This window comes from Bombyx mori, chromosome 4, assembly GCF_030269925.1.
Source record: "Bombyx mori chromosome 4, ASM3026992v2".
NCBI classification, from domain to species: domain Eukaryota; kingdom Metazoa; phylum Arthropoda; class Insecta; order Lepidoptera; family Bombycidae; genus Bombyx; species Bombyx mori.
Window position 1 is genome coordinate 15,843,355 of NC_085110.1, and position 16,640 is coordinate 15,859,994.

At 37.3% G+C, this 16,640-nt stretch overlaps 1 protein-coding gene across 6 annotated transcripts in view; it reads right to left on the minus strand.

Moving 5' to 3' along the window:
- The window catches only part of LOC101738498 (protein spire), a 212,417-nt gene that overhangs the window by 60,428 nt on the left and 135,349 nt on the right, over positions 1-16,640 (minus strand). For all 6 annotated transcript variants that reach the window (XM_062668357.1, XM_062668356.1, XM_021351122.3 and 3 more), the window contains exon 4: positions 7,470-7,624. In XM_062668357.1, the coding sequence (XP_062524341.1) occupies positions 7,470-7,624 (155 nt within the window). The remainder of the gene's footprint in view (positions 1-7,469; positions 7,625-16,640) is intronic.

Consider the following 16,640-nt stretch of genomic DNA (forward strand, 5'->3'; position numbering starts at 1 on the left):
TACCGGCTTAAAAAAAAAAACATGCTGATAAACGACCTCCATTGTAAATGAATGACATCGTGTAATAAAAGCCTGCAAAAAGTTTAGAAATTTACGGTACTGATGGCAGGGTGAATCTTAACTCCTCAGCATTAGGTACCACCCCTGATTTCGGAGACGTCATTCTTTCTCATTTGAAGAATGGGTCAGCCGTTTTACAATACAATTGAAACTTCAACCTAACCATAAGAATAATATTTTGGTTGTAGCTTTAGCTTATCTACTATTGGATTACGATTTATTAATTTCACACAATACCCTCACCGCATTATGACGTCAAAGTACTATATTTTCTCCATTTCTCATAACGATTCATCACCGCGTACTGACGTAGATAATATTAATTATCAATACATTCCGATAAACGTATCCAAATTTAATTAATCGTATGTAGTTTTAATGAAATTCACTTATTTGATATTTATCAATATCGTTTCAAGCATTTTCCTTGTGTGACAACACTAATAATAATTCATATGATAATTTAATTTTTTTTTTTTTTATAGCTTAGATGGGTGGACGAGCTCACAGCCCACCTGGTGTTAAGTGGTTACTGAAACCCATACACATCCACAACGTAAATGCGCCACCCACCTTGAGATACAAGTTCTAAGGTCTCAAGTATAGTTACAACGGCTGCCCCACCCTTCAAACCGAAACGCATAACTGCTTCACGGCAGAAATAGGCAGGGTGGTGGTACCCACCCGCGCGGACTCACAAGAGGTCCTACCACCAGTAAGAATGTTTTTTATATTTAAATGTTTTTTACTAGCCGCGAAATAAGGTACGTGGCTTTTTGGTTTGAGTCCGTGAGCTTTTAATTATTGAACTACATCGATTATGTCGATTTCTGTTAGTTTATTTATTCACAACACTACAACTGTCAAATTAGAACTGTCATCAAGAAAATAAAGAAATGGAAATAGTAGTAGTAGAAATGGAATAGAAGCGCCCGGATTGAATAACTGCCTTCTTTTGTTTGTTAATGTAGTTTTTAGTCTTTTAGGTTTCTTAGGAATATATTCATTCTCAGTATTGTAAGGTTTGTTGTAAAATAATTAAAATAAAATGTATCTTGTTAAAATCAAGGCAATTATCGGATTGCCAAATAGCAACACTGTTGGTGGGAGCAATGGCAGCAGTGGGGACGTGATATAATAAAAAAGGCGGTAGTCTGAAAAAAAACGGGAGAAAAAGCGGTGTATTCAGTAGTGAGCACATATCAAAAGATTGTACAAGTGGAGTTACAAATGAGTCGTCTATTATCAAAGGCGGCAATCTGTGCATTTGGACAAAAAAAATATTATTGATATGTCAATACAGATTGATTTGAATATAATCGTCTCCTTCAAAGAATACGCTTCAAAACCTGCATTAAATAAAGGTTAATAGTTAACCTGTTATTTATCTAAGATGTCGTTCCGAAGAGTTTTGTGACTGCCAATGGAATACAAAGTCAATAATTCGTTTTTCTGATTTACCAATCATTGTCCAAAAGTCAGATTGCCGGCTTTGATAATAGTCGACTCAAATAAAGCAATACAAAATGTAGTGAAATATTGCAATCTGTGTATTATTTCCTGACTGTTGGAAGCGGAGTTCAACAGTATCATCGGATTCGCCTTTTCAAAAACTCTTTATTCTGGCGCCTTAGTAACAGAAATCGACATAATTACTTCAGTGCGGCGCGTAGGGCACCGGTGACCTACACGGGAGACAAAGGGTTAAAGTCGTTCTTAAAGGTTTTTTGACTACATCCCAACGTCATCGTGTTCCTTCGCCTTCATAAAATTTAGTAATGGTCCACAAAAATAAACGAGACATGAACGAAATGCGATATTATTTTTTGCGGAAATCCGACATGTATTGACGACTCACTCGCTCTACTGACCTAGAAACACGAGATTTTCTTTGATTAAACCCTTGAAAGAAAAGTCTAGAAAACGGCTTAGCCAATTGACCTACTAATTTCAACAATTCACTAAGTCCCCTTACTTTTAAAACGTAACTTTAGATTTCATTTTTATTTCACTAGACGCGACGACGATTTCGCGAGCCATGTACTGTTAAGCCGTTACTGAAGTCCGTGGACATCACTACTACCACCTTGAGAGATGAGATCGAAGTGTCAGATGTATTTTGTAGCGATTGTCTCGTCGATTATGTCGAAAGGCGTGGGTGTTACACAGTCTTACAAAAACATCCCTAAAAATATTATACATATAATTAACTTGTAACTTTGGTGGAACGCTACTGTGTACCGTAAAAATTCATAATTAATAAGGTTATAAACGTGAAAGTGAATTTGTGTCTTATGCTTTCACGTCTTAACGACGCGGCAGATTTGTATACGCGTTGTTAAGAGTTCAGATACAGTATATAGAGTATGTTTCATCCGGAAAATGAGGACTATTACGGGAATATATTTTTGTTTACATTAACTCGAGGCGAAGTCGCGTTTAAATAATGAGATAAGAACATCGGCATAGCTATGTAAGACGCGAAATTAATTACAACAGCTGTGTAAAAAAGAAAACCTACATAAAGTTACGTGTCGACCATTACAAATACATAAAAAAATATAATAAAAAATCAAACCATAAAAATTTCGGGACTCGATTTTAAACCTTAAATTTAACGTAAAATGTCATATTAAACTTAATATCAGCGAGCTTTTACAATTTGCATACTTAAATAAACTTGAGTGTTATTTTACGCACGCTTTATGTGTACCCACCGATCAAGTTAATAACGATAAAATTTTAACTCAAATAATAAATGGAATGAATGAACTTGCATACACTATATAAATTTATAAGTGGAAATATGATACATACATAATTTTACTGGTGGTAGAACCTCTTGTGAGCGGGTAGGTACCACCACCGTTGCTATTTCTGCCGTGAAGCAGTAATGCGTTTCGGTTTGAAGGGTGAGGCAGCCGTTGTAACTATAGTTGAGACCTTAGAACTTATATCTCAAGGTGGGTGGCGCATTTACATCATACATGTATATGGGCTCCAGTAACCACTTAGCACCAGGTGAGCTGTGAGCTCGTCTACCCAACAAAGCAATAAAAAAATATTTACTGTTTGTTTACAACTAAGGTGTTACAACTAAGGTGTAGACGAGCTAATTGCCTACCTGAGGTTAGGTAGTGTGTTTTTATTACGAGCCGGCGGTAGCATTAGCTGAGCCACCTTTTTTTTTCGGCCCGGGGGCGTAACCTCCCACGAGATCCACGTGCCTAGGGGGCGCACGGGGTATGGCACTGGTCCATGACTGTGAGACCGCGGGCGCAAGGATGTTTTTAGGGTCCTACCCACTAAACGACTCCCCTGTACTTTTCGCCCAAGTGTCCAATCCCCTCCGAGGTCAGAACCCGGATGAGGTAAGGGGGTTACCGCGGTCAACACTACAATCAGACGGCGCAGCTCACCCCAAGGACGCCCGGCCAACGGAGCCTTTGAGGTGAATCGAAGGCCCTGAAGAGGTTAGGCAGCTATCCGAACCTTCGTTTTTTTTTTCGGGCAATGAGCCGAACCTCTTACGAGATGTCCGCGTCTAAGGGGCACGCGGTATATGTGGACCTTGACGCTTTTCCGAAGTTGACGCCAAAAAACTACAGGCAGTTATTCGAACCTGAATTAAGGAACACTACCAAAATTTGCAGTGACGCCAAGACTTTTCTACCATAGCAAACCGGAAATCAGTGAGTGCAGCAATATACACCCGTCGTCATATAAATTCAAACCCTATAAAAACAGCGAATGCACACTTCAGCTATAAGAGAATGGAAGAAATCCGCCAAAAAGCTGAATCATTTACAGTACAAGCTTGTATAGTTACAATAAATTCCCGACAGCAATATTCCGCCCGTCGCTGTCGCTATTAGATATTTACCTCTGTTATTCACTAAACCAAACTTTAATCGTAAAACATATATCAAACAGGTTCTCTCCATAAACATAAATCCGAAAAAACCAATGGTTTATAGTTATTATGTACAACTACCATAATATTCACTTAACATTACACACTAATAACCCTTAAAAACTGAAGTGAAAGCATTCGTATGACGCAACACGTGTCATACCTTTCAAGGGCCGGACTACAAACGTAGGATCTAAATAATATATCATTTATCACGGTATTTCTCAATATCTGCTTTTTTTAGGTTGATTTGCATTCGATGGAATCGTTGCGCTAGTTGGTTGGTCAGGGACTATAATTCTCGGTGTGATATCTTTGTTATTGATGTTTAGAGCATCGGGTCTGATGAATTCATAAAACACAGAAGAAAATGGCTGTTCAAACCATTTCTCTTGTTTGTTTTTATAGGGTTTGAATTTATGTGACGACGGGTGTATTGCTACACTCATTGATTTCCGGTTTGAATGGCAGAAAAGGCTGTACGTCACCGCAAGCTTTGGTAGTGTGTCTTAATTCAGGTTCGGACAACTGCCTGTAGTTGGTTGGTGTGTAAAGCCCTAAAAACATACTCGGTCATGCGGTCTTCTTTCAACATCGGCAAAGCGACAAGTTCCACATATACCGCGTGCCCCTTAGGCGCGGATATCTCGTATGAGGTTCGGCCCATTGCCCGAAAAAAAAACGAAGGTTCGGATAGCTGCCTAGCCTCTTTAAATTAAATAATTAAACTACTAAACATCTTCAATAAAGAAACTGACTCCAAATGAATGCTGATCGTATCTAGTTCTGGGGCACACTATTCAAAGCACTAACCATGTGAGGACCAAAGAGCCGGTCGCGACTAGATCGATATACTTGTAATTCATCAAAACTGCTCGTGCATTTCGCGAGTAAATCTCCGTTTTATTTTCATTTTATAGTCGGAGTCAGGATTGGATGTCTTCTGGCTGCTTGCTCATACATTTTTATTACAATCCTGATTGAATTTACCGCATGACTTAATTTACTGCGTTATTACATAGACGAAGACCATTAAATATTATGTTTCTGGAAATCATTGGATTGGATCAAGGATTTGCCTCGAAGACTCCGTCGGCCGGGCGTCCTTGGGGTGAGCTGCGCCGTCTGGTTGTAGTGTTTACCGCGGTAACCCCCTTACCTCATCCGGGTTCTGACCTCGGAGGGGATCGGACGCTTGGGCGAAAAGTGCAGGGGAGTCGTTTAGTGGGCTGAAAACATGCTTGGGCCCGCGGTCTCGCAGTCGCAGACCAGTCCTACATACCCCGCGCGCCCCTGAGGCGCGGGGACCTCGCAGAAGGTTAGGCCCCCGGCCCGAAAAAAAGGTGGCTCAGCTAATGCTGTTCAAAGTACATGAATCGAACAGCTCTGATTTTCAGTAAATAAAAATTTTTTGATGAAAATCCGGTGTGTGTATCCCAAACTTAACATCATCTAAATAATTTGAAAAGCATTCATCCATAAATAAATATAGGCGTAATGTAAATATCCGAGCCCGATAAGGATCACGAAACGTGATGCGTTCTCGAGTGAAAGTTGTACATATTTTAAATAGACCACTACACGTACGTTCAGGGTTACCACCTCATAATGGCTTTCGTTTTACGCCGAGCTTCATTGGAACACCCACCTATTTCTGTTTACTTGTACGAGATTCCTGCATATGAAATCTTAGCTCAGATAAATTGCTGATTTTCATATATAGTGTTACGCGCTGGGGTTCGGAATAAATAAATGTTCCACCAAAGTACAACTTAAAACTGTATTTATCACTTAGAACACTTTAAAACTCTTAATTCACTTCTTCCGCTTCGCTTCAGGTGATCCGTTCGCTGTTTCGCTTCGAGTATTTCCGATTACTAACTGACTGCATGCCATCTCTGCAACGCTATTATAGTCGATACGACATCTCTAGCATTATCGAGAACATTCTTCACAAGTCGAGTATTTACGATGTGTGTTTCCGCTATTTGACAATAGATGGCGTTTTAATTCTCGAGCGTTTTAGATGTTACTAGATCCTTTGATATTCGTTTCGGCTATTCAGCGATAGATGGCGTTACTCTTACGGGCGTAACAACAGTTATTAAATTGGAGAACTCCATTCTGCTTCCTATTTCTGTTAAGGAGAAAGCGTTCACTTCGAAATGAATTATAGAGATTGGCAAAATTGTTTTGTCTACAAACCATGCTGTTCCTACACGAGCCAGCAATTACACTCCACGCTCTCATTTCGAAAGCGAAAATCACCTAAAGTTACAGCGAAAGAAAGTTTAATATTACAAAATGCGTGGTGACCCTGAAGTGTGGTTATGAAATGAACGTAAAACCCTTTAGTGTCCGAAGCAGGTGGCGATCGGAAGGTAATCGGGAACATATCCGAGTAGGTATAGAACAAGCTCAACGACGAAGCTCCATTGATAAGTCTATTACTATGTAATTTACGGTGCTTAAATTTAATATTATACATTCGATTTGATAATAAACTGTATTTGTATACTAAGTGGCTTATTAAAATTAAATTTAGTGGAATTATTGACGCATTTATTAAAATAACAAAAACATGATTTTTTTAGTGCCTTTTAAGTAGAATAAATAATTTGTACAAAGTATAAAACGGTAAACCAGAATGAACCCGAACCTTTTTTTTAATTTTTTCTTTTATTGCTTTGATGGGTGGACGAGCTCACAGCCCACCTGGTGTTAAGTGGTTACTGGAGCCCATAGACATCTACAACGTAAATGCGCCACCCACCTTGAGATATAAGTTCTATGATTTCAGTAGGTATAGTTACAAAGGCTGTCCCACCCTTCAAACCGAAACGCATTACTGCTTCACGGCAGAAATAGGCAGGATGGTGGTACCTACCCGCGCGGACTCACAAGAGGTCCTACCACCAGTACCACCTGACGACGAGCATACGGCCCACCTGATGGTGAGTGATTACCGTCGCCCGTGGACTTCAGCAATGCCAGGAGCAGAGCCAAGCTGCTGCCTACCGTTGAGAATCAGAATAAGTATGCGTTACAGGTCCATTGCGCGACTTCCATTACCCACTCAAAAGTCCGCAGAAGTTAACTGATCCTTAACCTTTATTTTTAAGAACCCTTTACAATAGCCCAACGATCGGGGAACTTTTTTAATTATTACCTTAAAATATGTTTGTGTAAGTTGATAATTCTTGTTATTTTATAATTCATATGATATTTTTCTTGTATTATTAGACGAAACCACTAGTTTAAATTTTATATATAGCCCCCATAAAAAAGCTTTTTTAAATTTAAATGTTTTTTTTCGGGAAGTTTAAAAATTAGAAATGACAACGATTCTAAAGAAGTTTCACTTCAATATATACTTTTTACTCACAAAAGTTTCATTTTTACCCCCCCACAATTTCATTTTACCCCATTTGGGGTAATTAACCCCCCGGTTCCCCGACCGCTGCAATAGCCCATCTAAGTTTCCTCAGTGCTTTACCTCTATAACATCTTTGAGCATGAACCGTCTTCGTCGTCTGCGTCTCCTGGGAGCCGGCTCCGAGTCCCGTTCTATACCCTCGTCGTCGGTGTCGGCGCGTCCACCTTCAGACGTCTCCGAGCCCTCGGACAGCGCGCCGCATTCTTCATCGTCATCTGCAAACAAAAGAACTATATATTAATCGTATGTTAAGTGGTTACTGGAGCCCATAGGACATCTACACCGTAAATGCGCCACCCACTTTGAGATATAAGGTCTCAAGTATAGTTACAAAGGCTGCCCCACCCTTCAAACCGAAACGCATTACTGCTTCACGACAGAAATAGGCAGGGCGGTGGTACTTACCCGTGCGAACTCACAAGAGGTCCTACCACCAGTAATTACGCAAATTATAATTTTGCGGGTTCGATTTTTATTACACGATGCTATTCCTTTACCGTGGAAGTCAATCGTGAACATTTGTTGAGTACCTATTTCATTAGAAAAATTTATACCCGCCTGGGATTCGAACACCGGTGCAACGCTCAACACGAATGCACCGGACGTCTTATCTTTTAGGCCACGACGACTTCAAATTAGAATACATGTTAGTAGTCATACATTACACATACATTAGAATACAATACATTAGAAATTATTTGCTACACCAATAAAAATATTTTTCTATACTCCAAATATTCGTCATATTACAACAATTCCCGATCAATTACTGAGATCGTGCTAATGAAATAAGTGAAATATTAACGACACGTGCATGACAAGTACAGTAACAGCTGTGATACAATAGTACATTGACTTACTACTCGTAATACGTGACCAATGTCAAGATTGAAGCTTTCAACGATTGCGATTGAAGTTAAGCCGCCCGCGGTGTTACGCAGCGCTATGAAGTACAACAGTAAGGCAACTTATATAAAAAAAACAGATGACTAAATTTTTTGATCTAAAGTGATTAGTGTGGTCCAATGAAACCACAATATAATTTACCCAAATTGAGATATGAGGTTTAAATTTCAACTTCATCAAAATGATACATAATATGTCTTCAACAATTATTTATTGTTTTGCAGCATAATTAGACAAACCAATAGTGTCAGTACACAACACACCATATACTGAAGCATAATATACTGAAATTCGGAAACTGGTAAGTGAACATATAAAATACTAATATACTATTCCTTATAATAGTTCACGGCGGATCCAAATGTATACTATTTTATTGAGATAAGCCGAGACGGGAAAAGCAATACGTTCTGCGCATTGTGGGAGCTGTAAACATTATTAGTTAAATATGAAAATGTTATGACTTATTAAAATTTTGAATAACATTAAGGTATAATAAAATTTTGCAATACAAATAATATTATTTCTCAGTCTATTTAAAAAACAATGAATGACAGAGAACACACAACTTCAACGATGGTTTAAGAAGAACTACATTTTATAGAGTAAATTCTTAGACAAAGTTTAGTTAAAGTTGAAAGCTTATCTTCTGTTAGAGCTAATCTGTTGTATCTTCAATAAATATCCGATTGTTTTTAACTAGTCTTTCTGTAGTTGACTTTGGGCATTAATGATACTTGTGATGAACAGTACTATATCCTTACAAGAAAAATAAATTAAAACCGTTTTAAAGTTTACTTATTTTGAATGCACTACAAATGAAGATATTTTGAAAATATTTACATGAATAATCATCATCATAATTATCCTCATTCAAGTTTTGTATTAATTAAGAAACAAATGTATCAAAAAACTGTTTATGCAATTTTAGCGAATTGTAATAAGATTCTTTAAGAATTCACCAGACGACGTAACTTCAATATGCTACCTTAAAAAAATCGCGTTACTGTATCATAAGTGTGTTGTGCAATCATTGTACGTATCTAGTGGGCTTGCGCAATATTCGTCACGGGGCGAACAGTGTCAATAGACAATAAGCGTTGCGTATCAGATCGTTCGTTGCTAGCTGTCAAACAGCAGAGCGCACGTGCTCACAACACAAAATATGGGCATGAATTTTTTTACACTAGAATGTACATGAGGTCAATATCGCAATTGGGTTGTCTAACTTCAAACCAAAACGTATGCTGCGTCGCGGCAGTAATAAGCCGTTGAACGTTGGCCGTCGTCTAGTCCCGATCTTAATCCGCTGGATTATGATTTATGGTCAGTTTTAGAGAGTACGGCTTGCTCTAAACGCCATGATAATTTGGAGTCCCTAAAACAATCCGTACGATTGGCAGTGAAAAATTTTCCGATGGAAAGAGTGCGTGCTTCTATTGATAACTGGCCTCAACGTTTAAAGGACTGTATTGCAGCCAATGGAGACCACTTCGAATAAGCTTTTTATACTTTAAATTGTTTTATATTTATGTATTAAACTAACACACTGTAAAACTAATAAATGTTATTGGCAATAGAAATTTTCTTTTTTCCTTTGTCTCAGTATTTATGGCAAGACTAGGTATATATATATAAAGATTATCCGCCAATGAATGAATGAATCAATGAATGAAAGATTCAACTACTCATTAACACTTTGACTGCCACGTAAGTCACCTATGTCCTAGGTTTCGCACTGAAGTAATGATGTCTATTTCTGTTACTAAGCGCCTGGATTGCCCAACTTTACGTTCTTTTGTTTTAATGAATGTTTTAGTATTTTATGTCTCTTAGAAATAGATTCATTCTCAGCACCTACCGATTCGTCTTTCTCAGAGTCTACTAGATATTTCGGCGTTTTAGAAAAAAGATCGAAGAGAGAAATCCTACATGGCAGTCAACGTGTTAACAAGATTTTAAGCGTCTTATCATCCGTGACTGCGAAAACATTAAGGTATTTAAAACGTCATAATTAACAGAATGCCAAAAATGTACGCAAAAACTTAATATTTTTCATTTAGCACAAGTTTTTTGCCACTAAACAAAAAACAATTTTGGCCGACCTAAATAATGAATATTACGCAAAAAAAACTGCAGTAAAATGAATACGTAATGTTAATATGTAATATTGTTAAACAAGGTTATAGCCCGTAGTAAAAGGTATTGCTTCGTATAATTTAACTATTAAATTTGAAAAGAATCTTTTGTTACGCAAAATCAACAAAGCTATTGAACTTTCAAACTTAAAATAGTAACGATTGTGTATTTAGTATCATTGCAGAAGTTTATGATCGACTTTAATAAGGAGAAAGATTAATTATGTTTTTCAAAAACCTAATTAAAATAATATAAGCAACAACAAAGATGTTTGAAGCTTATATTTGTATTGATACAATTAATCATAGATTACAAATTAAAATATGGCGATTGTTACGACATCGCGACCGGCGCCAAAATCTGTTGGCAAATAAATCTCTGACCACAAATCGCTTCACACGACAGCTGGGCGCCGACATGATGTTGCCAGTGTTACTATTGCAGTACGAGTGACGGGAAAATTACAAGAGTTTTTAGAGAGACATAAAGAAACTAGTGAAAAATCAGTCAGTCAGATTTACTAGTATGCATGATTACATTCCGACAGAAATAAGCAATCCACCCACACAATAGGATCTACTATTAGTAGCCGAAATCAGTATTAACAGAAGAATTAGGATTTACATTTAAGAATTAAATGGTAATGGTGGTAGGACCTCTTGTGAGTCCGCTAGGTACCACCACCCTGCCTATTTCTGCCGTGAAGCAGTAATGCGTTTCGGTTTGAAGGGTGGGGCAGCCATTGTAACTCTACTTGAGACATTAGAACTTAAAAAAAATCAATAAATTAACTACTTTTAAAACTTTTAGTCATGAGCAACTGCAGGAAGATCATCCCTAGCGAAATTTAGATGCTTTAAATATAGTAAACTATTTGTAATAATAAAATGATTTTAACACATATTTTAAATTTGGAATTCTAATTGGAAAAAGTGCAAAGGTTTAAAAAAAAACCGTTCGTTCAATAACATTAGAGCCAACTTTCGCTTTGGCAAAGTTGGCAACATTGCAGGTTGTCAGTTGTGACCGTATAATCTATGATTGGGAAACATAATATTTATGAGCCCTCACTGCCAACTTCTGTGACTCAGTCGCGACATAAGCCCTGATACTTTGACCCTTTGTCTTCATATCAATCTATGGAATACTTATTACAATAGAACTGAATAATGGTTATTGAGACTATTAATCGCTTTCATACATGAAGCATACCTACATGAATTATCTGTATAATGTTTCACTTTTATTTTAATTAAGTACTTGCAAATCATAGTAAAAAATAAGTCGTATCACAAAAATATTTCGGATATACGTCTGAAAACTTACATCTATATTAAAATTGAAGAAAATCTACAGTAAGTCAGTCAATATTTTTTTTTTCAATCTATTAGGACTGAATCACCAAAAATGAAATATAACAAAAATGTTTATAGCTGTATAAAAAATCAATACACATAATTAATTCATTCAAAGTTTAATATAAAAAGTCATCGACATTTTCGTATCAAAACGTTACTAAAACTATAGAAATTATTACAAAAACGTAACTGTGATAGGAGAAGAGGCGATAAAACGTTGTAACATCAGTGATATCTGATTGTACACTTGCCTCGTAAAAGGTGAATATCTGTTCAATTTACTTTGTACGGCCATACATTTTGAATGAGAATTTCATATGCATCCAACGGGAATACGTTCAAGAATTCGAACGCAGTTTCGTCTTGATAACGTGCTAGTAATGTAATAAATTAAGAAATGCAATTTAATAAAAATAGTTATTTTTTGTCCAAGTAATTTGAAAATAGCAGTTAAGCTTTTTTTTCTCTTATGGCTGACACGGGTGGACAAACTCACGGATAACTTACCGAAGTCCACAACCGCGCATGAATATTTTTCCTTACCCTATCGTTGGTGGCATAAGGGACTAATCTTACGCACGGCTTGGTAGGGGAGCGCCATGTGGCTCAACCTGAGGGACCTGCTAACACTGACCCTATCAAGAGCAGTGCTTAACTGAATCCGGATCGGAATCGCGACCCACTGAGAAGATCCGACCAAAGAATTGGTGTCTATGGGTTAGTTCGCACGTGGAAATCTTTGTTGTATTCGAAGAGCTCGAGGAGAACGGTCACCGGTGCTTGGAGAGGCTAAAAATACAAAGACATATTTTGGGCAATGGCGGCATTGAGTTGCCCCGTCGCCTAGGTCGGATATGCAGTTAGCGACGGCAACGAATAAAGGGATATCGTGGCTAGCCGTTTTTTCAAAGAAGCCCACGTGAATACCGCCACCCATTTTGAAACGCAAGATCTATGTCTAAGATTTGTACAGTTAGAACGGCTCCATTCCGTTCAAATAGTAAACACAGAGATAATCAAAGACCCAGACCCAGACATTCTAAAGGCACACTTTATTTTGTAAGTGAACATTATAACGCCTAAAAACTATGTCAATGTGAAAGCCTAAAGGATAAGACGCCGGATGCATTCGTATCGAACGATGCGATTGTGCCGATGTATGAAACCCACAGAAATCTTTAATTTTTTGTAAAGAAATACAATACAATACATGTTTAAGGAATGTTCACAAATGACTTTCACGGTGAAGGATTATCGTCGGGTATTAAAAACCAAACCTGTAAAATTTTTTGTTTCCATATTTTTACTTGTAGTATAACGTCTTTTTTTTTTTTATTGCCCTTGTAGGCAGACGAGCATACGGCCCACCTTTTGGTGAGAGGTTACCGTCGCCCATGGACTTTAGCAACGCCAGGGGCAGAGCCAAACCGCTGCCTACCGCTTAATACTCTCCACAAGCCTCGTTTGAAGAAGGACATGTCATAGCGCTCGGGAAACACCGTGGAGGGGAGCTCATTCCATAGTCGAATGATACGTGGCGAAAAAGATCTCTGGAAACGCACTGTGGATGACCGCAGTGGCTCCAGGTAGTATGGATGAACTCTACTCCGGTGGCGGGCGGTGCGATGGTAAAAAGTAGAATGACACAGTTTAAGTTGATGTAGTTATGGACTCCTACAACCACTCAATACTAGGTCGTATGTTAATTTATGTATCCGTAACAACGTTAAAAAAACTATTATATTTTTGACACTTTATAAGTTTGTTTGGGACAACTCGATTTCGTTTTAAAATATCCATTCTAACGTACATTGATCCCGCAATTCATAATTGCATTCGTATTCCGGAAGCACTTTGCTTGATTTATTAAAGCAATTTCCATCAGGAAACGAAATCATACAAGTTAAACAACATTTAATAAAATGACTAATAAAAGTGTAAGCTTATTTCGCCTAATTATAATTATCGTGTTTTGTTTATACTAAATGTACAATTTAGAATTTTCAATACGGAATAATATAATATAATAAAAATCTAACAATAATTACAATAGATATGATTGTGATCCTACACAAGTTTGGTTATTCTCCACATTTCTACCGTGAACTATTCATGTAGTTCAGTTTGGATAGTAGAAAAGCTTTTAATACATGTAAACTCTATATAATTTATGTCATAAATTTTAAAAAGAGGTTAATGTGTTATACAAGTGACACAAATGGTAATTTGAATATTGAAACATTAGAAGAAGGAACAGTAGAAATATTAAAAACATTTTTGAATATTGAAAGAAAAAAAAAAACATAAAAACTGGTGAAGCAATAGTTTTAAATGTTGTTTCTCTTTATAGAGCAACTCAGTTTGTGCCATAGTTATACAGGGCTAAACTTTATTTTGATATGAATAAAATAATACATTATATACATAAAAAAAACAACAGTTCAGAATTCGGTTTGAAAGATTGTATTTACATTGTAGTGTCAAGTGCATCTCAGCTCATCGCTGTTCTTATCATTCAAAGTCAAGCTGTCCGTCAGTAATTTTCACAAGAAGTTTGGAATTTTTTTCTGAGTTGATGTCGATAACCACTTGCAACCGTGGTGGTCATAAACTGGTCTGCCATTGTTGGCAATTTACCCCACAATACCAAGTTTAAGTGTAAGGTTTGATGTAAAATAATTAAAATAAAATTTGACATGTTAAAATTAAGACAATATTGGAATTACCAAATAGCAACACTGTTGGTGGGAGCAATAGCAGTAGTGGGGACGTGACATAATAAAAATGCGGCAGTAACTAATTTATGTGTATTATCTATGGGCGGGACTTTTTGGCGGGAACGCGAGGAGTGAAGTTGTGTGATTTTGTTTTATTTTGTCTAATGAGTGTTTCTTCAGGTTCAAATGTGTAATAGCGGTGGTTTATTAACCGTTTAATATCTGTGAAAGTGCACAAATGTGGGAAAATGAAACAAAGTTGCTGGACGTAACTTCTCGGGATCTTCCAAAAAGCCCATTGAAAAAGTCTCAGTAAATGACCACCAATTTACTGTGATTATACTTGATCTCATATCATCTCATTTTATTTCGTTTCGTTTTTATTTCATTTCATGCCATGTTTCATAATAATCAAATTCATTTCATTTCATAATATCATATTTCATATAAAAAAGTTATCATTAAAATTAAAATAAGACTTGTACTAAAGGTCTTAGTTACCGGGTCATAAAATCCCTTAAAAGTTTTTATCTATGGGCGGTAGTCTGAAAAAACGGCAGAAAAAGCGATGTATTCTGTAGCAAGCACACATCTAAAGATTGTACAAGTGAAGTTAAAAATAAAGTAGTACAGAATTAAGTGAACTATTGCAATCTGTGTATTTATTTCCTGGCTTTGGAAGCTAAGTCAACAGACGTATATATTTCATTTGCCAATGTACGATACTAAAGTTATATTTCGCAAAAACCTCCTATACAGGGTCCGTCAAGGATGAATAAAAAAAAAATCACACACTAAGAAACTTTACGTACTTTAAGGTTAAACGCTTAAAATGGGAAAATCGAAACAAAACCTACGTAAGCGCACACATAGAATTCTGACTACCTAGTTTTTTAATGACCATAAAATATTTACGACCTATAACAATTTGACACAACGAATATTTCACGTATAGCAATTCCACCGCGCCGGCTAAATCGTTTAGTCGTCGCTTCGTTCCAGAAAGTTCTACACGGAGGCAAACGGGAACATATAACAGTGCATTTTAATTGCCAGAATGTGTTAAAGGTTAATAAACAGTGGTATTGTTCAGAAAATTCTATTTTGTTTGTTGACTTCTCTCGGGAAAACTTTCGTGAATCGATAATTAACCGCGCTTGATCGCTACTTTCGACGAGACCAAACACATACGGAATGCTTATTTTAATCAGGATATTCACTGTTTATGTCGTGTTATTCCCGGAACAAATAGGAGTAAGACATATTGGATTCCCTCTTGCTGTGTGCTAAATTTTCATTTATTTCGGCCGCGAAAAACTCGTTCCTTCGGATCTAAAGGCTAGGATAGCATTTTATGCAATGGTGCGAGGATTCAGCTGAAAAGTGGGTAGGACCTCTTGTGAACTGTTGGTAGAACCTCTTGTGAGTCCGCGCGGGTAGGTACCACCACCCGGCCTATTTCTGCCGTAAAGCAGTAATGCGTTTCGGTTTGAAAGGTGGGGCAGCCGTTGTAACTATACTGAGACCTTAGAACTTATATCTCAAGGTGGGTGGCGCATTTACGTCGTAGATGTCTATGGGCTCCATTAACACCAGGTGGACTGTGAGCTCGTCCACTCTAGCAATAAAAAAAAAAAAGATTTGTAGTGGGCAACACCATTTACGGACAGCGTTTAGATTATAATTATGATAAATCATCATATCGGCTCCGAGACCTCATAATACAGTTACAGTTTAGATACAGTTACATTACGTACATACATTACAATTTAAATGTTCAAATCAATTCAATAATAGTTCTGATATCAAGCTTTTACGTGTACAAGTGTACGGATCATTGACATTTACATCACAGCGTTATACACTCATTATAATTCGTCTACAACTACGGTCTGGAGTTTAAGGTTATGCAAGAATGTGCCAAGAACGGTGACTAAGAAGTTAGATTGATGACTGTCGATTGAAATGCAGTGCTTAATTCAAGTTTAGATGTATAGTGAATGTTTGTTACATGCACCGTCTGTTAGCGTGTGTTCAGTGTCATGACGTTGCAGCGGCAGCGCGGGAATTAACCGTCATCCTGTCGCTAGGGAGTCTTGTGTTCCTGTTTG